The sequence below is a fragment of the Phyllobates terribilis genome, unplaced genomic scaffold (genome assembly GCF_046119375.1).
Source record: "Phyllobates terribilis strain yellow unplaced genomic scaffold, ASM4611937v1 Scaffold_1__5_contigs__length_1240528914, whole genome shotgun sequence".
Taxonomy (NCBI): domain Eukaryota; kingdom Metazoa; phylum Chordata; class Amphibia; order Anura; family Dendrobatidae; genus Phyllobates; species Phyllobates terribilis.
The window spans coordinates 99,500,034-99,526,179 of record NW_027362761.1 but is presented as its reverse complement, the minus strand read 5'-3'; the positions used below and the strand labels follow the sequence as shown (position 1 = coordinate 99,526,179).

The 26,146-nt window shown below is 41.3% G+C and overlaps 1 protein-coding gene across 4 annotated transcripts in view; it reads right to left on the bottom strand.

The window, feature by feature from the left end:
• Positions 1-4,494: 4,494 nt before the first annotated feature.
• The window catches only part of CCDC171 (coiled-coil domain containing 171), a 166,727-nt gene continuing 145,075 nt past the window's right edge, over positions 4,495-26,146 (bottom strand). The window contains exons 17-25 of one of the 4 annotated variants that reach the window (XM_073665129.1): positions 21,121-21,237; positions 20,687-20,910; positions 18,951-19,121; positions 16,524-16,709; positions 14,831-14,964; positions 14,685-14,739; positions 10,519-10,650; positions 8,592-8,744; positions 4,495-4,916 (exon numbers count right to left, since the gene is read on the bottom strand). In XM_073665129.1, coding sequence (XP_073521230.1) covers positions 4,797-4,916; positions 8,592-8,744; positions 10,519-10,650; positions 14,685-14,739; positions 14,831-14,964; positions 16,524-16,709; positions 18,951-19,121; positions 20,687-20,910; positions 21,121-21,237 — 1,292 coding nt within the window. In that variant the 3' untranslated portion in view covers positions 4,495-4,796. The remainder of the gene's footprint in view (positions 4,917-8,591; positions 8,745-10,518; positions 10,651-14,684; positions 14,740-14,830; positions 14,965-16,523; positions 16,710-18,950; positions 19,122-20,686; positions 20,911-21,120; positions 21,238-26,146) is intronic. The other 3 variants (XM_073665076.1, XM_073665004.1, XM_073665137.1) reach the window with 3 other exon arrangements.

Genomic DNA, 26,146 nt, shown 5'->3' with positions numbered 1-26,146 from the left:
TAAATGGACAGTTTTAATCAAAACGCTCATCTGTCAAATTAAATTTAACAATGAATGACTGACATCATCATTGCCTGAAAATAAGTCAGCTCTGTTAAAATTTTTCATCTAATAGTGGGTAGTCCATGAAAGATTTATCTTTAAAATAACATTCCCAGAGAGACTGTCTTTTTCTAAGTGTCAACAAAGGGTTTTCCGAAATAATATTCTTCACCCCATCAGTCAGTGCATAGATACGTAATAAAAAGAGCTGATATTTTCACCTTTCTGAGTCAGGTTCTGCCTTTCCGACACTGCTCCAGAGATTACTTACAGGCTGAAGTGGTGATGTCAAGACTATTTTATATTCAATAGAAAAATTAATTTCGAAAAATGCCTACAGTAAAACATGGTGGTGGCAGTGTCCTTATGTGGGATTGCATGAGTGCTGCTGGTGTCTGGGAGCTACATTTTATTGATGGTATCATGAATTCACGGATGTACTGCTCTATATTGAAACAGAAAATGCTACCATCACTCTGTGCCCTTGGTAGACATGCAGTTTTCCAACATGACAATGATCCAAAACACACATCTATTACATTTTTGAAGAAGAAAAGGGTGAAAGTGATCCAGTGGCCAAGTAGGTCTCCTGACTTGAAGCCACTCGAACACCTATTGGGAATTCTGAAGAGACAAGTTGAGGATCACTCTCCATCCAGCATCCAGGCTCTAAAAGAGGTCATTCTTGAAGAAAGGAAAAAGATAGATGTTCAATATGTCGCCAATTTGTTCATTCCATGCCTAGAAGACTTGGTGCTGTCCTTAAAAATCATGTAGGTCATACAAAATACTAAATGTAGTAGTTTATATACATATATACAGTACAGACCAAACGTTTGGACACACTTTCTCATTTAAAGATTTTTCTGTATTTTCATGACTATGAAAATTGTATATTCACACTGAAGGCATCAAAACTATGAATTAACACATGTGGAAGTATATACTTAACAAAAAAGTGTGAAACAACTGAAAATATGTCTTATATTCTAGGTTCTTCAAAGTAGCCACCTTTTGCTTTGATGACTGCTTTGCATACTCTTGGCATTCTCTTGATGAGCTTCAAGAGGTAGTCACCGGAAATGGTTTTTACTTCACAGGTGTGCCCTGTCAGGTTTAATAAGTGGGATTTCTTGCCTTATAAATGGGGTTGGGACCATCAGTTGTGTTGTGCAGAAGTCTGGTGGATACACAGCTGATAGTCCTACTGAATAGACTGTTAGAATTTGTATTATGGCAAGTAAAGAAAAACGAGTGGCCATCATTACATTAAAAAATGAAGGTCAGTCAGTCCGAAAAATTGGGCAAATTTTGAAAGTGTCCCAAAGTGCAGTTGCAAAAACCATCAAGCGCTACAAAGAAACAGACTTCTGCACAACACAACTGATGGTCCCAACCCCATTTATAAGGCAAGAAATCCCACTTATTAAACCTGACAGGGCACACCTGTGAAGTGAAAACCATTTCCGGTGACTACCTCTTGAAGCTCATCAAGAGAATGCCAAGAGTATGCAAAGCAGTCATCAAAGCAAAAGTTGGCTACTTTGAAGAACCTAGAATATAAGACATATTTTCAGTTGTTTCACACTTTTTTGTTAAGTATATAATTCCACGTGTGTTAATTCATAGTTTTGATGCCTTCAGTGTGAATGTACAATTTTCATAGTCATGAAAATACAGAAAAATCTTTAAATGAGAAGGAGTGTCCAAACTTTTGGTCTGTACTGTACATACTCTTAAAAGGTAGTCGGTACTCTTTAAATATAGATTGTGGTGCGGGTGGAGGTTAAATGTCATTATATTAATACTTCTTATGTTTTATATTGGTCCCCTGTTTTCACATATCAGAGCACTGTAATGGTCAGGGATATTAACTGATCCAGGTCTACATAGCTCTCCAAACTAAATGTTCTTTATGAGACTCAATGGGTCTTTTATTTGTATACAATATTGGACATGTCACCATGAAATGCATTAACCTGCTCCAACTGTGTGATCACTTTAAACAGTGGCGTAACTCCGAAGGGCCCCAGTACAAAATTTGGACCTGGGCCCCCACATGCATGTTCGTCAGATGTAGAGTTGTAGTGTTCCAGATCGTGTGAAGACAACTGTGTTCACCCTCTTATGCAACTATATCCCTCAACCTGTAATAATGCCCCCGATCCAAGCCCATCCTTGTAATAATATCTCTCATCCTGTGCTTCTTTCCTGTAATAATGTCCCCAATCCTGGCCCATTCCAGGTGTAATGTCCACCATCCTGGGCCTTTTCCTGGTATAATTTTAGTAATAATGTCCCCCATCTTGGTATTGTCTCCATCCTGGGCCCATTCCTGGTATAATGTCCACCACCCTAGTATAATCCTGTGTCCCTTCCAGTAATATATGTCCCCCATCCCAGTATAATGCGCCCCATCCTGGGCCCCTTACACTAATATATGTGTTGTCTCCCCCCCCCCCATCCCGGTATAATGCGCCTCATCCGGGGTCCCTTGCAGTAATATATGTCCCCCATCCTGGGCTTCTTCCAATGATAATGTCCCTGTTCTGTGATTCTTCTCCAACAAATATAAATAACGCCAAAACGATTCTTCTCACCTATCCCAATTCCCACGACGTCCTCCTGTAGCCAGAGCCATACAGTGCCAGTGACTTGCACGCCGATGTCAGCTGCTGGCCTTTGATTGACCAACAGCGTGTACATTCTGCTGAAATAGCTGTTGGAGTCTGCAGACCCCCTCCCAAATGAGCCCGGTGGCAGTCACACCCTCTGCAACCGCGATCATTACAACAGATTTTAAAGTTGAAAAACATACAAAAAAGTTAAGGTCTGCTCACCACCTCCTGGAGCACACGGATCCTGCTGTGCTGCAAGTTTTCAGAACCTAGAAAGGAATAAGTCCAGCGCTGGACTTATTCCTTTCTAAGATTTTAAAGTTATTACAAAATGTAAAAAAAAAAAAAAGATATGTTACATAAAGCTATTAAAATAGTATGTAATACACTGTGTGCAGAATTATTAGGCAAATGAGCATTTTGATCATATGATACTTTTTATACATGTTGTCCTACTCAAAGCTGCATAGGCTTGAGAGCCAACTACCAATTAAGTAAATCTGGTGATGTGCATCTCTGTAATGAGGAGGGGTGTTGACTAATGACATCAACGCCCTATATAAGGTGTGCTTAATTATTAGGCAACTTCCTTTCCTTTGGCAAAATGGGTCAGAAGAGAGATTTGACGGGCTCTGAAAAGTCCAAACTTGTGAGATGTCTTGCAGAGGGATGCAGCAGTCTTGAAATTTCCAAACTTTTGAAGCGTGATCACCGAACAATCAAGCGTTTCATGGCAAATAGCCAACAGGGTCGCAAGAAGCGTGTTGGCCAAAAAAGGCGCAAAATAACTGCCCATGAATTGAGGAAAATCAAGCGTGAAGCTGCCAAGATGCCATTCGCCACTAGTTTTGCCATATTTCAGAGCTGCAACGTTACTGGAGTATCAAAAAGCACAAGGTGTGCAATACTCAGGGACATGGCCAAGGTAAGGAAGGCTGAAAAACGACCACCTTTGAACAAAAAACATAAGATAAAACATCAAGAATGGGCCAAGAAATATCTTAAGACTGATTTTTCATAGGTTTTATGGACTGATGAAATGAGAGTGACTCTTGATGGGCCAGATGGTTTGGCCAGAGGCTGGATCAGTAAAGGGCAGAGAGCTCCACTCTGACTCAGACGCCAGCAAGGTGGAGGTGGGGTACTGATATGGGCTGGTATCATCAAAGATGAACTTGTGGGACCTTTTCGGGTTGAGGATGGAGTGAAGCTCAACTCCCAGACCTACTGCCAGTTTCTGGAAGACAACTTCTTCAAGCAGTGGTACAGGAAGAAGTCGGTATCGTTCAAGAAAAACATGATTTTCATGCAGGACAATGCTCCATCACATGCATCCAACTACTCCACAGCGTGGCCCAGCAAAGATCTAAAAGAAGAAAAAATAATGACATGGCCCCCTTGTTCATCTGATCTGAACCCCATAGAGAAAATGTGAGATCTACAGGGAGGGAAAACCGTACACCTCTCGGAACAGTGTCTGGGAGGCTGTGGTGGCTGCTACACGCACTGTTGATCGAAAACCGAACAAGCAACAGACAGAATCTATGGATGGAAGGCTGTTGAGTGTCATCATAAAGAAAGGTGGCTATATTGATCACTAATTTTTTTGTTTTTGCATGTCAGAAATGTTTATTTCTAAATTTTGTGCACTGATATTGGTTTACCTGGTGAAAATAAACTATTGAGATGGGATTATATTTGGTTTTTATTAAGTTGCCTAATAATTCTGCACAGTAATAGTTACCTGTACAAACACATATCCTCCTAAGATAGCCAAATCTAAAAAAAAACACTCCAACTTCCAAAAATATTAAGCTTGGATATTTATGAGTCTTTTGGGTTGATTGAGAACATAGTTGTTGATCACTAATAAAAATAATCCTCTAAAATACAACTTGCTTAGTAATTCTGCACACAGTGTATATATTAAAATATATAAATAAATGATATAAAAGATCAGTGCATTACACCAGTGATAACATACAAAGCAGACATGATCATAATGAAGAACATTTACACCGTGGCATGTTGTCTTTAATAACTTAAGGGAGTAATTTCATTCCGAGCAGAAAAACAGTTATATCTTAGATGACAGATGAGAAGTCCATAGGCTGGAAAATGCTGCTGTTTACATGACTAAATGGTCATATGGCTTTGTGAGAAGTCCGGCTCTGCCCGCAGTGGCAAAAAGTCTGCATTACTTCTTTCTGAGTGAAGTTCTCCGGAGCTTGGTAGAGTGTGGGCATCAAGCTTTGCCTGGTGTATTAAAGAAGCAGTGTTACAACTACAGCAACATAACATGGGCTGCCGATGCTTTAAACACAACTATGGCACCAGATAAAAAAAACTGTTACACTAGTGTTTAGCCAATATTGGCTGGATTTCTACATAGTGATATATAGGCTATGTTCACATGCAAAGTTTTTGCTGCATCTGTTTCTGTAGCCAAAACCTGCTGCCTTGGAAGTAAAAAGGCTGAGTGCAAAATGCTGGTTTGCAGCGTTTTCACTGTGTTTTTTGGGTGCGGATTACATTTGTAACAAATAAAAATTAGTTTTATTGACCAAAAACGCAGCCCTGCTGCTATGAAGAAAGATCATAAGTGATCCGAAACGCGTTGCATTTTTGTACTAGTGTTTTTTCTATTTTCTGTGGAATATCTAGTAGAGCCATTACGGAATTTTAATGGATCATGGGATCTGGATGTTTCATCACTTCTCTGCATTATTGCACACAGCCCGTATGATCCGTGCACCTGGTGGGGAGTTAACTGGACTTTTTTCATTTCCATTGCAAAGCAGGTTTCTTAACAAAACATTCTGCTGTTTGCAATAAACCGATAAAACAAGACGAATTTAAAGGGAATGTATGTCCCCAAATGCTATTAACCTGCAGATATAGGGTTAATTTGCAGATTAATAACGCTCTAAAGCTACCTGTCCGTTGTACTTTAAGGAGGAAATGATCTTTATTCCTCCCGGCAGCCTGTGGTTTTCACTCATAGAGGTGCGGCCTGCGTGGCTTCAGTCACCGCTCAGTATACAGTGAGCATGCCCCGGCACTAATACTGCCCTGACTGAGGCTACAGCTGCACATCAATGACTGAAAGCAATAGGCTGCCAGGACTTATGGGGTACGTTCCCACGATCCGGAGCCGCCTGCTGCCCCGACGCTGCAGGGCAGCCGCACGGATTCACCCTCAGTTATGCAAATGAGCGGCTGGGATTTTTTTTTTTTCACATGCGGACTTTCCTCATAGATGTTAGTCTACGGTGAAAGTCCACATGCGGACTCGCAAGAGAAATTGACATGCTGCGGGTCTAAAAGATGCGCCGCATGTCAGTTTTCATGGGTGATCCGCGGGGACACATAATTGACATGGGATTTTTAGTAATCCCATCCACTATGCTGTAACATCTGGACGCTGCGGTTTTGACGCTGCATAAACAAGCAGCTTCAAATCCGCAGGAGCTCCTGTTCATGGACACATACCCATAAAGTTCATTTCTTCTTGGTAGGAAGGGTTTCAGTACAGCAGCCCAGCAGCTTTAGAACACTATTAACCTGCAGATTAACTCTATATTTGCAGGTTAATGGTATCTGCATCATAACAGTTTCCCTTTAAAAAGCTCAACACAACTAATAAAACAAGTGGTTTCTCCAGACTGACAGTCTGCTCTCCTGGTCTACATGTCTCACACTGTAAAGTCCATTTTCATTTAACCCCTTCGCAACCTTGGGTTTTGTCGTTTTTGCTTTTTCGTTTTTTGCTCCCCTTGTTCCCAGAGCCATAGCGTCTTTATTTTTTTGACAATATGGCCATGTGAGGGCTTATTTTTTGCGGGACAAGTTGTACTTTTCAACGCCATTACTAGTTTTACCATATCGTGTACGGGAAAACAGGAAAAAAATTCCAAGTGCGGTAAAATTGCAAAAAAAGTGCAATACCACAGTTGTTTTTTATTTATTTTTTTTACCACATTCACTGAATGCTAAAACTGACTTGCCATTCTTATTCTCCAGGTCATTACGAGTTCGTAGACACCAAACATGTATAGGTTCTTTTATATTTAAGTGGTGAAAAAAAATTCCAAAATTTGGTAAAAAAAACTAAAAAAAAATAGCGCCATTTTCCGAGACCTGTAGGGTCTCCATTTTTCGGGATCTGGGGCTGGGTGAGGGCTTATTTTTTGCGCGCCGGGCTGACGTTTTTATTGATAACATTTTGGGGTAGATCCGATGTTTTGATCGCCCGTTATTGCATTTTATTGCAATTTTGCGGCGACCAAAAAAAGGAATTCTGGCGTTTAGAATTTTTTTCTCGTTACACCGTTTACCGATCGGATTAATTCTTTTTTTATATTGATAGATGGGGCGATTCTGAACGCGGCGATACCAAATATGTGTATGTGGTTTTTTTTTTTTTATATTTTATTTTGAATGGGGCGAAAGGGGGGTGATTTAAACTTTTATATTTTTTTTATTTTTTTTATATTTTTAAAAACATTTTTTTTTCACTTACTGCATGCTTCAATAGTCTCCATAGGAGACTAGAAGCAGCAGTTGTCTGATCGTCTCTGCTACATACAGGGGACGAGCAGATCCCCTGCATATAGCAGAAATGGTCCTGTGCTATGAGCGCCGACCACTAGGTGGCGCTCATAGCGACCAGATCATGACAACCACAGGCGTCTGCTGCAGACCCTGGGTTGTCATGCACGCCCATCGGGGACCCACGATCACGTGACGGGGTCGCCGGTGGGCGGGGCTTATGACGCGCAACCTGGAAGCGCGCGTTAAATGTCGCTGTCGGAGATTGACAGCGGCATTTAACATGTTAACAGCCGCGGGTGGATCGCGATTCCACCCGCGGCTGTTGCGGGCACATGTCAGCTGTAAGAATCAGCTGACATGTGCTCGGTTCAGTGAGGGCTCAGAGCAGCAGCCCTCACTGAACCGGGGGTACGCAAATGTGCGTACTAATACGACATGGGCTCTAAAGGGGTTAAAATAAGCCCTGCAGGCAGATTCTCAGAGAGCTCTATGTCCGGCCCAAAGATCTCAACAGCTAACTTAAATATTAAGAAAAACCTGGATTTCTCTGGAGTAAGACATTGGATCGCAGATATCAGATATCATTTTATTCAACTTCCTATGACCTACATGATCATGTAGACGATTTAGGAGGGTTGATCCTACTGACAGATTCCCTTTAAAAGTTACTAAAGATTCACTTGGCAGCATAGTTTCCAAGGTCACAGTTATAGGAACACTGACTACACAGCCTGAATGTGAAAGAAAGCACACACAGTCACTTGATTCCAGAGGAGGCAGGTGGGCAATAACTGTTTGGGGACTGAAAAAGACCGGCAGTAATATTTGGTGACAGCAGGCACTGAGGCTTCAGTTTGCCCCGTAAGGCCATGTTCTCACAGCAGTATTTTGGTCAGTATTAGTCAAGTTATGCACATGTTTCTATTATACTTTTCCTCTGATTGTTTCACTTCTGGTTTTGGCTTACAGATACTGATGTAAAATGCTGACCAAATACTGAACGTGTGAATGTGGCCTAAGTAGCCTACTAAGTGCTGAAGGTCTCCATGTCCGAACTCCAAGACCTAAAAGAAAATACTTGTTCAGTATTTTCAGGCAAGATGCTTAGTCTACAGGAGTCCTTGTACCCATTTCTGTGGCTTAGCCAACAAAGCATTTAGTTTGCCCTACATAATATCAATTATTCTCTCTAAAACATATCCCTTCTATTTTATTTTAGAAGCTGAATAGATCCAGAATATATGAGCCTTTCTGCTTATGGTGATAAATTATTTCACAGCCTGACCCCAAAATAGGCTAATAACAAAAAGCAAAGTTAATTATGACAAGTCATCACGGCCCACATATGGAGTCCCGTATATACGGATCAACATTTACCACAGGTAGGACCTTGGCCTCACGAAGACAAGCGGTCTGCAGCTCGGATTTGAGAGCAGCAATGTGCTTTTCATGGAACACTATCTCTCTTTCCAGATTAGATACTTTGGTACACACCATCTGATAGATGTCCAAGAAGCTCTCGATCATGGTCTGTAACAAGCAGAAGGCAGGATAGCTCAGCATATACGTACAGTATTTGTTTATTCCCTGGATTACATCTTACTTTGGAAATCAAGAGAATATGAAAATTACATTGTCAAGGTGGCCACCTTCATATATACTTTTGGACGATATTTTATAGACATAACAGAAGAGATGAATCATAAAAAGTAAGATCAGTATTTCTATAGCTCGGAATTCTGATATAAATGCATAATCACCAATAACTCTGACCTGTAATATAATAATTAGATCACAATACACAGGCACCTCCAGCTTAAAATAAATAAAAATCATGGATGAGATACATTTTTTCAACAGAATAGATGTTCAGTGCAACTGAATTTCATTGTAAAAAAATAAAACCCCCGAGTAAAGCAGATCCGATTTTTAGATGAATACAGCCACCACGAGATGGAACGTAGAACAATACTGAAAATAGAGGCTGTATAAACCTAAGTGCAGTAAGTTCTTCCAAACTGTGGATGCAGAATGAAGTGCCGGGAATGGAAGTTATTCCGCGCTCTCTGGAGTCACAGCAAACCAGTAGCAAGGTAAAAATGTAGGTTTATGGTCAACAAGTTTCAAGATCCACTGACTACTTCTTCAGGACAACCATACATAAAGGTTGTCGGTGAAACGCGTTAAAAAAAAATTACATTTTTACCTTACTACTGGTTTGTCGTGACTCCAGAGAGCACAGAATAACTTCCATTCCCACATTCCCGCCACTTCATTCTGACATATTTTATGGAAGCTGCTGGATCTGGATTCTAAGCTTTTTGCGTTTTGCGTCTCACGCAACCCTACAAGGTGAGCGGTTCTACTGTTCTTTTATTAATCTGTTACCTGGATAAGACCCTATTGCGCTCTTGCATCTTTTAAACCTGTGGATACAGACTGACTGAACTTTTATCTCTTTAAAGATGTATTTTCAGGAGCTCATCATTCCCCTGCCTCCTGGCTTTCTTCGTGCCAGGGGATGATGCGCTCCTGATGATTAACAATTCATACCCACAAAATGGTTATGATGATGGCCTGAACTGTGCTCTTTGATGCAGACTTTTTTCTGCAGTATTGGAGGAGCACTAAAGTTGGCTAGATCCAGCAATCCAATGAGCTTCAGAGCAGCACAAATTCTATAGCAGAGAGTTTGGAAACATTATGCTATCCTTGCAGTAGTGGCAGGAAATCTAGATAACAAGTAATACATGATAGAATTTAAAATATCTCTGTTCTTGAAATAGGGAGATGATTTTTAATAAGATGCAAGTTGCTTACCTTTAAAAATACTTTGTAATTTTACCCATATAACAAAAGGAGACAAACCATTCAAAGGGGTTTTCCAGGATCTTTACAATAGGCCCTTAGTATGAGATTGGTGGAAGTTGGACTCTCAGCATCTCAGCCAAGCTCTTTAAATGGGTTGCGGTCTGCGAGTGCGACTGTCTGCTTACAGGCCACCTACTTATTAGCTGCTGTGCTTGGTATTGCAGCATTGTATGAGAAAATATATGCATTAAAAAAGCCCCCTTTAAGAGCTGATTGCCAGGGATGCCAAGATAGAGGAACAAAAAATAGGGTGCTACAGATTTTCTATACTTCTGAAGTCTACAATGGTAACTTTTTATTTTTTTATTATTTATGATAATCAAGATAACATTTCCATTTAGCTCAAATACACTTTAATGAAAAACGTCCTTACAAAGATAAAGGCAATGTTACATTCAGACTTTGGAAAGGCAAACAATAATATCATGAATACCTGGCAAACAGTAAAGTCCGATCCTCCCGTGAACCCTTTCATTTCAAAGAGATTTGATGGTAATTTTGGAAGCTGGAAAGCGAAATCTTGTCGTGATGTTGCTATCCGTGATAAGGAGATTTGATCTCTCATCTGAAAGAAGGGGAAAAAAAGCAAAAAACAAGTTAAAAAATAAATAGATAAAATAAATAATTTGCAAGGAGTCATTTCACTAATTCTAAATGCTTAAAGAGTAACTAAATATTTAACAGATTTTTATATTTTTATACACTCTAAGTGCCAACAGATTGGTCTGGGACCCTCCATTGATCTTCCAAAAGACGGCTGAAAAGTGCATAGCTACTGCCTGAGCGATACCATAGGCTTTGTACTGAATAGATACTCTGCTCTGTGCAATCCTGGCTTCTGAACTCTACACCATCTTTTGGAAAATTGATGGCGGTCTCAGGATCCAGATCATCACCAATCTAGAGAAAATTAAAGGGGTATTCCCATCTCCAAGATTCTATCCCAATATGTAGTAGGTGTAATAATAATACCTAAGGTCCTGCAATGCCTGCACATGAGGAAAGAGAGATAGTGAATCAGAAATACTATACTACATTTATAATTGGAGATATTTACTAATATTATTATTACACCTACTACATATTGGGATAGGATCTTGGAGATGGGAATATCCTTTTAAGGTGCATAAAAAAAGAAAAAGTTAAACCCTTTGCAACCACATAACATATATTTATATAGTGTGGTTGCAGAACTATGGCGTGGGCTAAGGAGCTGAGCGGCACTATACCAGACAGATGTTAAATAGCTGGCAGTGACCGCAGTGTGCAGCGATTACTGCAGTTTAACCATTTAGTGCGACGTTCACACGTTCAGTGTTTGGTCAGTATTTTCCACTCCTGATTTGGCTTACAATTACGGACCAAATACTGAACGTGTGACCGTGGCCTTAATGCTATTGCGTGGCATTTAAATGGCGCAATTGGTGCCCTGCGACAAAATCACAGAGAAGCGATGGGTTGTCATTGGCAGCCAGGGACTATGCAGTTGTATTTCAGAATATAGTATAACCGATCAGATGATCACAGGTTCAAGTTCGGTAAGGCTACGTTCCCACAATGAGTTTTTTACGCTGCATATTTTTGAAAAAATGTGAGCAACCTATTTTACTTAATGGGTGTAGAAATGGTGCAGAAAATCTGCAACATCAAAAACTCACCAAAAGCTCATCGTAGAAAAGTAGCTTAAGGGAACTAAAAAATAAAAGCAAAAAATGAAAAAAAAAAGTTTTTAAAGCATGAAAAAATAAAGCACATTTGGTATCACAATATGCATAAAATTTCAACCAAAATTTAAAATGAACCAAAACGATAAACACAGTAAAGAGAAAAAAAAATTTCAAACACCAAAATTGCAGGTTTTTTTTTGATTACCGCATCTACCTAAAAATAGCAATAAAAAGAAATCAAAATCTTGTATGTGCCCAAAAATGATATCAATAAAAACAACAGATTGCCATGTATACAACAAGCCCTTAAATTTCTCCTGCAGCCAGTTCTGCAGAAGAAAGTGTAGCATTCCCTCGGTTAAATACCCGAGTAGCTGCCACTTGTAGTACCCTTATGCTAAGACTTGCATCCCTAGATGCAAAGGTAAGAGTCCCACAGCGATGAGCCATCAAGTAGCAGCTCTAGCAAATAAAAGACAGATGCCTAGAGGCATAAGACCCAGGAGGCTTCTGCCCCGCAGGGGGAGAGCCGTGCCCTGGTAGGTGTGCCCTAGCTTAGCCCGACCTAAAGGAAGGAGCGCAATCTCCTCAATAAGATGAAAGGCGGAGAATCAAGGTAAAAAGATGTAGCCGAATGGCAGACCACTCTGTTCCAAAGAAGGAAAGAGCACCCTTCTGAGCATTGCTTGATGGAAAAGATCACTGGAAAGGGAAAAAAATCGCCCTGCCAGAAAGCCGAAATGGAGAGATCTCTCTGATTGGCACAAAAGGAGAGGACTGAAGGGCGTCCCAGATCAGACTGAGGTCTCCCAGATCCAAGCGGGCTAATACAGTGGGCCTGTGTTTGCCCTGCTCAGGTGGGTAGTTCAGATTTACTACTCATGGGCAGGCTTGGACAGGTCCACAGGAGAATCCTCCGGTGGGCCCCTGTGCAGGAGTGGGCTACCTGCCTCTTATATGAGCAGAACTTGGCACTATATACTTGAATCACTATGTACAGACAAAGGCGACATCTTATTCATTTAACAATCTACTCAGTTCATTGTTATATACATTTGTGATTGAGGATAATGTCACATTTGTATGTAGCTGATAAAGTGTGGCCCTGGAGTTGGTTACTGGTGGGCCCTTGGCACCCTAGTCCGACATTGCCTATAAGTGAAGTTTCCGATGGACCAGGATAACCAAGGCAGGAACTTGATCCTTGTGAGTCAACCCTGGCTCAAGACAGGCATGCAAAACTTAAAAAGGAGAAAAATGCCACAAGAGCACTGCTGATAGGTTCCCACTCAAGAACAAGAGGCTCTCTAAATGTAATAGTAGAAACATGACATCTAAGGCCTTTGTTCTCTGATCGTAGGCAAACAAAACCAGAAAGGACCGAAGCCTTCTGAACTGCGGACTCAACAGTCTTGCTGGTAATTTAGATGACCAAGAAATTGGGTAGATGAGGAAAACATTAGGAAAGGTCTGCCTGGATTTGCAATGAATAACAGGAGTTCTGGCTTTAATCTGAAAAATCCTGAGCTTAGCAGGCAATCAAAATCTTCAGTCCAAACTGGGGATGGAGAATCCTGCCCTGATAGGGAAAGACCAAGATTCCCCTGGAATGTAGAAGAGCCTTGATCCACCCTGACCAGTCACCTACTCCATTAGTGGAGCAGGTAGGCTTCTTGGAAGACCATTAGAGGCATAAAATCTCTAAATAACCTCGTGGTCCAGGCAACACAACAGAAGTTGATCGTCTGAACGACCTGTCTTAACACTAGAATGAGATGGACCTGGCTGGCACTCCCCTAGGATTTGAAAAGACTGAAACACTGCAAGTATTCTTTAACCCACCCATTAAAGACTACAGGCGAAAAAGGGTAGGAAAAGGTGGAGACCACCTTGGGCACCGAGATAACATAAAAGATAACACTGAACTGAATAACTGGGTGTCGGGTTCCCAGGATTAAGTCTGGTGGGAAGGAAATAGAGGAAATCTGTCACCCCCTGAGACGTAACTAACCTATTAATATGAGCATACAGGTGATAGAAATGTAAATCTACTCATACCTGTATGCCTCATATTAATAGTTTTGATGTTTTGAAATCTTGTATTATGACTTTATGGTAATGATTGCTCCAGGCTCCGGGCCCATAAGGAATCCCCCCCACCTCCTCTCTATTATCACAGTACTCACCTTCCCTGCACGTCACAGTGTCCTGCTGCGGCGTTGTAATCTCGTGCCTGCGCGTTGAAATCCCTTCACGATTCTCCCTCCCGCGAGTCTCTGTGACTCACTGGCGCCTGTGCAGAAGATCACAGGCTAGTGTATTGCGTGATCTTCTGCGCAGGCGAGTCACTCTGACTTCCCCGTGCCTGCGCACAAGATCCCTGTTCTACAATGATACATAGACGGCAGGAAGAAGTGCGCCTTGCAGAAAAGGTGAAGTGCACAGGCGCGGGATCTGTCTCCGGCAACTGCACGTTACAGGGCACTGTGACGTGCAGCGGAGGGGGGAAACATTACAATTAAAACAGAAGGCGGGAACACATCAGAAACCAGAATGAATAAAAAGACATTTCACAGCCACAAGACCTCTAATATGAGGCATACAGGTAGGTATAGATTTCTATTTCTATCACCTGTATGCACATATTAGTAGGTCAGACAAGTGCCAGCGGGTGACAGATTCACTTTACGTTTTTTTCTAAGATGCATTCTAAGTGTCAGCCACCAGGTGGTAGCATATTAACTCATGGTTCCTGTGTCCTTCAATGAAGCGACAGATATCACAAAGGTACGGCTCTCAGATTAACACAAAATTAAAAATTTATTTTCACCACTGTAAAAAGAAACAAAAACAACAAAACTATACATGTTTGGCATCACCATAATCATACTGACATGGAGAATAATTTTGTGAAGTCTGGAGGAGTTCTTACCTTCTGAAATGTTGCCGCAACCGATTTCATGTAACCTGTCAGGATTTCCTTTTCTCTGTAAAAATGAATAGTAAAGTTATGGAAGCATAATTCATATTGCCTTCAGATAAAGGAATAATCAGCAGTGACATCCTACAGGTCCTCACCGGGCTGCACCCTCCGCACTAGAGAAGCTCTCTTCCAGAAGACGCCTGTCCTGCTCCAGCTGGGTCAGTTGTCTTTCCTGCTGACGCACAAGTTGATCTTTTCTGTGCAGTTCCAGTTTTGTCTCAGAAAGACGCTGTAAGCCGGTGCGAGAAGATAAAAGCTCTGCTACAGCAACGTATGGCCAAAGCTACAGAGAAGAGCGTGATCTGCAGAACATAGGCTGGCATCATGGGCGCATTTCATAGGGACTCAGAAAACTGTACATTTTTGGTTTTGCTCTCAGAAATTCATTTTAAAATAATGTTAAAAGAAACATTTATTAATTAATCTGGTGACAAACACCAGTCATCGGATCACTACTGTGACTACAGCTGGATCCTAGACCAGTTTCTGCCACATAAAATCTCCCAATGCAGTTTCTCAGGCTGGGTTCACATAATCATTTTTCCTACGTCAGGGATTCCATCCGAACCCCCAGTAAAATGGGATTAGGACATTTATGCTGATGGGGTCATAGACTATAATGATGCAGACAGATGCTGTCGTGCTTCATATACTGCCGTATACGCCTATTGGAGGCGGGCATGAAGACGTAGTTCACCTTACACCAAATAACCTGTTGCGTGAATTCCCTCGGTTCTTACGGTCATGTGGATACTTCATATGTGTAGCTTTTTTGTCTTATGTAAGCAATAAGTATTATATACAGTATATATGAAAATCAGATTTTTCTTTCTTACCTTTTTGCCGGGAGGACTTTGTATTTTGTATACTTTTTGTTTATCTTTTGCACGTGTTTTATAGATAAGTATATATTTTTTTTTACATAATTTGTCCACCAAGAGATCATAAAAGATATCAGGGAGACATTTGTTTCTTTTTCTTTTATTATTATTTTTTTCCACTGTAACTGTGGCAGCCATATGAACCTTAGTCACAGGAGAAAACAGCCAAAGCAGAGACATAAACCATTGGCCAATCTGATCTGGGTCTGCTAGGACATAGCAACTCCACTTTACAGGGCGGACACACGACGATCACGTGGTCACCATTTCCTACAAATAAATCCGCTGTGTCGATGATTCGGTGTATAGTATAGCTCTCAATGAGCGCCATGTAGCCAGCGGAATAGAAGACAGAAGTGGTAATAAAACGCTTCAGTCTTCTCCCCAGGGTCCTCAGCTGTGTCTCCTACTAGATTGTAAGGGCAGGAGGTTTAACCTTGTGCCGTAAATTTACATTCATGAGGGTTTAAAACTCCAAAAATGTATGTAATTATCAATCAATTAATCAAGACCGAAGATGTTCATGCCGGTCTTGATGAAGGGGCATGCTGGAGTCAGACGCTCCTGATTCATGAAGATGGGTATACAACTTGAATCAGGAGCGACGATTGAGTGGTGTGCATCTCCATGTGCGGCTTGCCACAAATCCTACTACAGCCCCTACAGGAGGAAGATTTGTGGCATAGTGAACGCCGATGCCAATCATGAATCTGACGAGCGGTGGTTGTCAAGCCCCATCTCATGAAGGAGCAAAATTTAGGTGCAGCTCAGAGCTGTGCCTAAATTTTTCGACTTTTCAAACCTTTTACACTAGAATTTGGGTGAGAAAGAGTGGATGAATTAGGCTCTAAATCATTATCAGGCTAAGGGCATCAAGTAAGTACAATATTTAAAGTGAACCTCCCACCTTAAGAGCTTCCGAGAGGCTCTTATCTTTCTCTGCTTCCTCCCTGGAGTGTAAGCCTATCTTAAAATTCAGCTCCAGTAACTGTTGAGACTGCTCATTCAGGAGAATCTGCGCTTCTTTCTCTCGCAGCAGAGCGCTGTTCAGCTCATCGAAAATACTTCTATAGGTCTCATAGGTTATCATTTTCTGGAAAAAAATAAATAAATAACAATCCCCTAATATTGAATAAAATCTAAAAGTATGCTTATATAAATACTTATGTAAATTAATAAAATCTATAATTATATTCTAACTTTAACCCATTAGTTCATTTTAGGAAAACTCCTCTTCCCCTGCTGCAGTTTGCTTTAAATAAAACAAACGATGCTTTACTCACCCTCCTCGGGTCTAGCGTGAGTTCTACGTCATTCCTCCTGGTGTCTGTTATTGTCTGCAGCCCTAGCTACACAATGACAGAGCTGTTGTCAATTCATGAGCTCAGCGGCTTTAAGTGGTTAGCACTGTCAACTCGGGCAGAGCCGCTAAGATCAGGGATTAGCTGCAGCGTTGTAGATGTAACGTCATCACTGTAGACAAAAACAGACACCGGGAACAGCAGTGGAGACTAACTCATGTATTGGGCGAATGGCCAATGAAGTAACACTAAAATTGTTTCCAATAATTAACACAGCATAAACAGATACGAAAAGGTGAAGAATACTAAAGTAACCACAAGGTGAAATCTGAATAATGGCACAGTGGGAAACAAGGAATGAAGTGAGGAGAAACAGTATGTTAGAAGCGCAGCAGATATCTGGCTGCATGTCCCTCCACCTACACATGCGTTTAGCACTGCTTCAATCTGCTTACCTCAAAGCTAAATGTACGTAGGGGCGGATGGACACACAGCCTGATAGCAACCAAGGTTGTTGTTATTTCATTTCTTCTTCCCCACCATGCTATTTCTCGGATTGCACCTTGGGTTAGTTCAGTATCCTGCACCTTTTCTTATCTACTCATGCTGCGTTATTTATTGCAAATATTGTAAGCATTTCTTGCTTCTCCATTAGTTGTGTCCAATACATGAGTGGCTTTGTATTTTATATTAATTCGTTATTTTAAGTATTCTAATTAAGTGAATCATTTTATACTGGACAATAATGACACACCACTTTTATGGTTAAGTTATATTAGGCTATGGGGTCCTGTTAGGTATAATGGTGATACCAATTATGTATCGTTTTTTGGAGGGTTTTATGTCACTTTACTTTTGTTCGACACTACATTTTATAGAAAGTAATAATTTTGGGATTTTCTGCCTTCCAAGTGACTTTCTGTGCCTGGCTTTAATGGTCTTAGCACCAAGAACCTCATGTCACTATGGTATGTTAATGGGGTTTTCCGGGACTAAGAGCGAACAGGCAGATAGTTGTTAACTAACTACCTGTCCTACTCAGTGCCAGCTTCACGTCAACAGAAAAGCACTTCCTCTTCTGACTGCCGATGTCATGCTGATTGTCAGCCAGCTTCCCGCAGTTAGGCAGCGGGGAGCCCACTGACAATCAGCATGACATCGGCAATCACTTCCCTTCAACACAGAATCTCCATCAGGAGCAGTCTGTGACTGCTCTGTGACAGAAGAGATCGGCGGTGGGCAGAACAGGGAGGTAATTAGCAACTATCTGCCTGTTAATTCTACGGCCCATAGTAAAAAAAAAATAATAATTAGTCCCGAATAACCCGTTTAAGTATTCTAAAGAAAGGGGTGACCTTTAAGTTGAATCTGTCATCAGGTTTTTGCCTCCTAATCTGAGAGCAGAATAAGGTAGAGACAGAGACCCTAATTCCAGAGAGGCATCACTTGCTAGGCTGCTTGTAGTTTTGATAAAATCACTTTTATCAACAGGAGATTATCACTAGAGGACTAGCAAACCTGCTGCCAGGTAGTCTTCCATATTCATGAGCTCTGTATAACCCCGCCTCCACCACTGATTGGCAGCTTTCTGCCTATGAACAGTGTACACAGAAAGATGCCAAACAGTGTTATACAGGGGTTATACAAAGTTCAGCATTCAGAGAACTGGTAGATCTGCAGACAGTAAATCGCTGGAATTAAGGTCTCTGTCCCAAATCATTCTGTTCTCAGCTGGGGTAGCAAAAATATGGTGACAGGTTCCCTTTAAGCCAGTCATACATAATAGACAACGGGCTTAGACTGGGGTGATTTTTATTTTAGCCATGTCTGATGGTACTAGGCCTGATTACTAATCAGACATGATGACTTAACCCTCTGATTTATAATTTTTCCTATCCCAGAGGGGTTCAATCGTTCATTATATTAAAAAAAAAAAAGAATGGCATCAAAAACAATATGCAGAAGTATAGGAGCAAACAAATTATGTGTCCCAAGACAATACCAAATCCCAAACAAGAAGGACATGTCCTTACAGATTGCTGGATATGTTGGCTTTGTGCTGTCTGATCAGACTCTTTACTTATGTCACTCATTTTCTGCTTAATATCAGACAGCTCCTGGCGCAATGAACGTCTCTCTATTTCTGATGCATAGAGCCGCTCGGTGAACGCAAGCATTTGATTCTTCAAGACAGCCAAGCACTTCTGTAGGCAGATGAAAAAAATTCAAGGTGCAGATAAGAAGAGAAATAGTATTACTGGAATGTGTAATGGGTACACAGATGTCCTAAACTGGGATAGGTAATACGGGGAGGAGATAGAACATACGGACATGGAATGACACTACAAATATTGCATTGCTGTGTCTTGAAGAGTCCTGAGTAGAGTTCAGCAAAAAGATTTGCAGTTCCCTGGTCCTTTAGCCACGTCGGTAGTAAGTGGTAACTCAACCGGAGCCCTGCGGACTTCCTACTACCTGCCGGCATCACCAGAGCCTCTTCTGATTAGTAGGCTCGACGCAACATCATAGTTGTGCATTATGCATACAATGTTGGGCCTATTAATCAGAAAAGGCAACAGGGATGCTAGAAGGTAGGAGGAGGTTAGCAGGGCTTCCTTGTGCGACCACGGACTACCAACTGGACGAGAGTCCTGCAACCTTCCTCCTGCCTGCCGGCATCTTTGGTGCCTCTACCGATTAGCAGATGAGGCATAACATCATAGTTGTGGCACTATGCACGCATAATGTCAGGCCTATCTTCTTCTGGGTCAGTGTCGTCATTGGGACATTGTGTTGATCACCACTCATATCAATCTGCACACTTGTACACAAAAACTGACACTATTCACACCAACTGGGAGGTGAACATTGATGTGAATGGTAATCTGGATCCACTCTATGTTCTTAAGACAACAGCAAATCAACAAGTAGAACACAGAAAAGGCAGTATTACCATGTGGACCTTGTGCACCTGGAGACTATGGGTCTGAAACTTCAAGAGCTGTGAACTCACCAACCAAACACCACATTAACATATTGATTTCCTATTTGGTGAATACTAAAGGGAGTTTCATACATTTTTCTAGTAGATCACCTAAACATTAAAGGGGTTTTCAGCTGAAAAGTAGTTACCATCTACCGCTGGGACTACAATTGCCAGAACTGGGCATTATTGTCTCATTGAGAATGGAGCATCAGTGCACAAGCTCGACCAAGACACATTCATGCTCTATGGAACTGTTGAGCACTAGGGTTTTTAATGTAGTTCTATAAGAAATGAATGGAGAGGTGGTCGGACATTCTATCAGAGAACAAAAGTGCCCCGTTCTGGTGGGGGCCTCAGAGGCCGGGTACCCACCAATCTATGAATTATTACCTATTCTATGGACAGGTCATACCTTCTTTTTAATCGGAAAACCACTAAGTCTAGGCAAGGATCAACGTTATGTCCACACGGATTGGATATGCATCAGCGGACATTTCACAGAAGCAAAATCTGCACAATACAGAGTGGATTTTATTTTAAAAACCCTGCAGAATTACCGCACATTTCACCCTTTGCATTGCTAAGAGTGAAACCCACTATGAAAATCCACAGCATAAATGTAACATCCGCAGCGCCAGTCAATTTATGCTGTGGATTTTCTCTGCAACGTGTGGCTAAAATGAATTCTGTACTTCCACTTACAATGGGCATGATGAATAATTACGAAGAGGTATGGTTTAATGTTTCCTATAAATAATAACTATGTTGTAAATGCTCTCATACCACAATGGGAGTTGTACTGGTAAGGTCCACAGTTGATGTCTGGAAGTTGATTCTGTGAAGTCCGCACATCAGTCTGTGCACAAGACTGTCAGGGTCCCCAGAAATGGAGAATCTCTGGAGTTCTGCGCGTCTAGCTTCAGACCCCACATTCAGCTGGCTCATCAGCTTAGAGAAACAGTTCTTGGACGTATCAAGAAGCCGGATCTGTGATCTAGAATCCAGGTCTACAGTGGAGAAATGTCAACAAAATTGTGAATCCACAAGTCAATTTGACTCTATTTAGAGGCCATAGAGAGGCAGTAGAATATTACAAACATGTGCCATTAATAGATTTCTACGCACACAGACTACATGGCACTGGACATAAAATCTAATTTATGGAAAAGATTAATAAAGTAGCAGCAGAAATATAGAGCATAAAGATGGACATTTACCTTTCTGGTTTAAAACCTCAAGCAAATCAGACATTGAAGTGATGACTGCAGACAGAAGGTCAGTGCTGGTAATCCACTTCCAGGCTTCTTGACAACGCATCATTTCATCCTGTGGCCCTATAAACCAATAATGAAATAGTTAAAGTGTTAAACCCATGGTAGCCTTACATGACTGAGACAGGAATATCTGAGTTCAGTCGCTATCCACATTGAAAGTCACAGAAAAAAAGTGTAGCGCAACCACATTCACATTGCTTTTGATCACAACCTGAAAAAAAAAATAAAAATCTGTGCTACAGCCGAAAAGCAATTGGTGACATTGTGAAGGTTATAAATGTCTGAGCACTGAGACTCCAACCAATCACCAAAATAGGGGTGCAGAGGTCCCTGTTCATCCTCACTGCATGACCGCTCCAATAAGGCCTTTGAATGGAGCAGTTAAGCATGCAAAGTACCGCTCAATTAAAAATATAAGGGACTGACTGAGACCTGACAACAGCAAACAACTGTCGCCATCAGCCCCCAGACACTGAATGCAGTGACCCCGGCTACATTTAAACTAAGAGGATCCAGTGGGATCAGAACTTCCACTTTAGTGGCTGCTGAGGTTCCCATCATTCAGACATTTATCATTTATCCTGTCAACAGGTGAGAACTGTCCACCGCAAAATGCATGAAAGAAATGGCCAAAAGAATAAGGAGTTCTGAACAACACATTCTACATGGCCAAAAGACTATGGAGCTCTGATCATCACATTCTACATGGCCAAAAGAATATGAAGATCTGATCATCACATTCTACATGGCCAAAAGAATAAGGAGCTCTGATCATCACATTCTACATGGCCAAAAGAATAAGGAGCTCTGATCATCACATTCTACATGGCCAAAAGAATATGGAGCTCTGATCATCACATTCTACATGGCCAAAAGAATAAGGAGCTCTGATCATCACATTCTACATGGCCAAAAGAATAAGGAGCTCTGATCATCACATTCTACATGGCCAAAAGAATAAGGAGCTCTGATCATCACATTCTACATGGCCAAAAGAATATGAAGATCTGATCATCACATTCTACATGGCCAAAAGAATAAGGAGCTCTGATCATCACATTCTACATGGCCAAAAGAATAAGGAGCTCTGATCATCACATTCTACATGGCCAAAAGAATATGAAGATCTGATCATCACATTCTACATGGCCAAAAGAATAAGGAGCTCTGATCATCACATTCTACATGGCCAAAAGAATAAGGAGCTCTGATCATCACATTCTACATGGCCAAAAGAATAAGGAGCTCTGATCATCACATTCTACATGGCCAAAAGACTATGGAGCTCTGAACATCACATTCTACATGGCCAAAAGAATAAGGAGCTCTGATCATCACATTCTACATGGCCAAAAGACTATGGAGCTCTGATCATTACATTCTACATGGCCAAAAGACTATGGAGCTCTGATCATTACATTCTACATGGCCAAAAGACTATGGAGCTCTGAACATCACATTCTACATGGCCAAAAGACTACGGAGCTCTGATCATTACATTCTACATGGCCAAAAGACTATGGAGCTCTGATCATCACATTCTACATGGCCAAAAGAATAGGGAGCCCTGATCATTACATTCTACATGGCCAAAAGACTGTGGAGCTCTGAACACATTCTACATGGCCAAAAGACTGTGGAGCTCTGATCATCACATTCTACATGGCCAAAAGAATATGGAGCTCTGATCATTACATTCTACATGGCCAAAAGACTGTGGAGCTCTGATCATCACATTCTACATGGCCAAAAGAATATGAAGATCTGATCATCACACTCTACATGGCCAAAAGACTATGGAGCTCTGATCATCACATTCTACATGGCCAAAAGACTATGGAGCTCTGATCATTACATTCTACATGGCCAAAAGACTGTGGAGCTCTGATCATCACATTCTACATGGCCAAAAGAATATGAAGATCTGATCATCACACTCTACATGGCCAAAAGACTATGGAGCTCTGATCATCACATTCTACATGGCCAAAAGACTATGGAGCTCTGATCATTACATTCTACATGGACAAAAGACTATGGAGCTCTGATCATTACATTCTACATGGCCAAAAGACTATGGAGCTCTGATCATCACATTCTACATGGCCAAAAGACTATGGAGCTCTGAATACATTCTACATGGCCAAAAGACTGTGGAGCTCTGAACATCACACTCTACATGGCCAAAAGACTATGGAGCTCTGATCATCACATTCTACATGGCCAAAACACTATGGAGCTCTGAGCATCACATTCTACATGGAGAAGAGAATATGGAGCTCTGAGCATCACATTTTACATGGAGAAGAGAATATGGAGCTCTGAGCATCACATTCTACATGGCCAAAAGATTGTGGAGCTCTGAACTTCACATTCTACATGGCCAAAAGACTATGGAGCTCTGAACATCACATTCTACATGGCCAAAAGACTATGGAGCTCTGAACATCACATTCTACATGGCCAAAAGAATATGGAGCTCTGATCATTACATTCTACATGGCCAAAAGATTATGGAGCTCTGATCATTACATTCTACATGGCCAAAAGAATATGGAGCTCTGATCATTACATTCTACATGGCCAAAAGAATATGGAGCTCTGATCATTACATTCTACATGGCCAAAAGATTATGGAGCTCTGATCATTACATTCTACATGGCCAAAATACTATGGAGCTCTGATCATTACATTCTACATGGCCAAAAGACTATGGAGCTGTGAATACATTCTACATGGCCAAAAGACTGTGGAGCTCTGATCATTACATTCTACATGGCCAAAAGACTATGGAGCTCTGAGCATCACATTCTACATGGATAAGAGAATATGGAGCTCTGAGCATCACATTCTACATGGCCAAAAGATTGTGGAGCTCTGAGCATCACATTCTACATGGCCAAAAGACTGTGGAGCTCTGAGCATCACATTCTACATGGAGAAGAGAATATGGAGCTCAGAACATCACATTCTACATGGCCAAAAGACTATGGAGCTCTGAGCATCACATTCTACATGGCCAAAAGACTATGGAGCTCTGAGCATCACATTCTACATGGAGAAGAGAATATGGAGCTCTGAGCATCACATTCTACATGGCCAAAAGACTGTGGAGCTCTGATCATTACATCCTACATGGCCAAAAGAATATGGAGCTCTGAACATCACATTCTACATGGCCAAAAGACAATGGAGGTCTGATCATTAAATTCTACATGGCCAAAAGAATATGGAGCTCTGAACATCACATTCTACATGGCCAAAAGACTATGGAGCTCTGAACACATTCTACATGGCCAAAAGACTATGGAGCTCTGAATATCACATTCTACATGGCCAAAAGACTATGGAGTTCTGATCATTACATTCTACATGGCCAAAAGACTATGGAGCTCTGATCATTACATTCTACATGGCTAAAAGACTATGGAGCTCTGAGCATCACATTCTACATGGAGAAGAGAATATGGAGCTCTGAGCATTACACTCTACATGGCCAAAAGACTGAGGAGCTCTGTGCATCACATTCTACATGGCCAAAAGACTGTGGAGCTCTGATCATTACATTCTACATGGCCAAAAGACTATGGAGCTCTAAGGATCACATTCTACATGGCCAAAAGACTATGGAGCTCTGATCATTACATTCTACATGGCCAAAAGACTACGGAGCTCTGATCATTACCTTCTACATGGCCAAAAGACTATGGAGCTCTGAACATCACATTCTACATGGCCAAAAGACTACGGAGCTCTGATCATTACATTCTACATGGCCAAAAGACTACGGAGCTCTGATCATTACCTTCTACATGGCCAAAAGACTATGGAGCTCTGAACACATTCCACATGGCCAAAAGACTATGGAGCTCTGAACACATTCCACATGGCCAAAAGACTATGGAGCTCTGATCATTACATTCTACATGGCCAAAAGACTATGGAGCTCTGATCATCACATTCTACATGGCCAAAAGACTATGGAGCTCTGATCATCACATTCTACATGGCCAAAAGACTATGGAGCTCAGATCATCACATTCTACATGGCCAAAAGAATAGGGAGCCCTGATCATTACATTCTACATGGCCAAAAGACTATGGAGCTCTGATCATCACATTCTACATGGCCAAAAGAATAGGGAGCCCTGATCATTACATTCTACATGGCCAAAAGACTGTGGAGCTCTGAACACATTCTACATGGCCAAAAGACTGTGGAGCTCTGATCATCACATTCTACATGGCCAAAAGAATATGGAGCTCTGATCATTACATTCTACATGGCCAAAAGAATAGGGAGCCCTGATCATTACATTCTACATGGCCAAAAGACTGTGGAGCTCTGATCATCACATTCTACATGGACAAAAGAATATGAAGATTTGATCATCACATTCTACATGGCCAAAAGACTATGGAGCTCTGAACATCACATTCTACATGGCCAAAAGACTATGGAGCTCTGAACATCACATTCTACATGGCCAAAAGAATACGGAGCTCTGAATACATTCTACATGGTCAAAAGACTATGGAGCTCTGAACATCACATTCTACATGGCCAAAAGACTGTGGAGCTCTGAACATCACATTCTACATGGCCAAAAGAATACGGAGCTCTGAATATATTCTACATGGTCAAAAGACTATGGAGCTCTGATCATTACATTCTAAATGGCCAAAAGACTATGGAGCTCTGATCATTACATTTTACATGGCCAAAAGACTATGGAGCTCTGAACACATTCTAAATGGCCAAAAGACTATGGAGCTCTGATCATTACATTCTACATGGCCAAAAGACTATGGAGCTCTGAAAACATTCTACATGGCCAAAAGACTATGGAGCTCTGAGCATCACATTCTACATGGCCGAAAGACTATGGAGCTCTGAGCATCACATTCAACATGAAGAAGAGAATATGGAGCTCTGAGTATCACATCCTACATGGCGAAGAGAATATG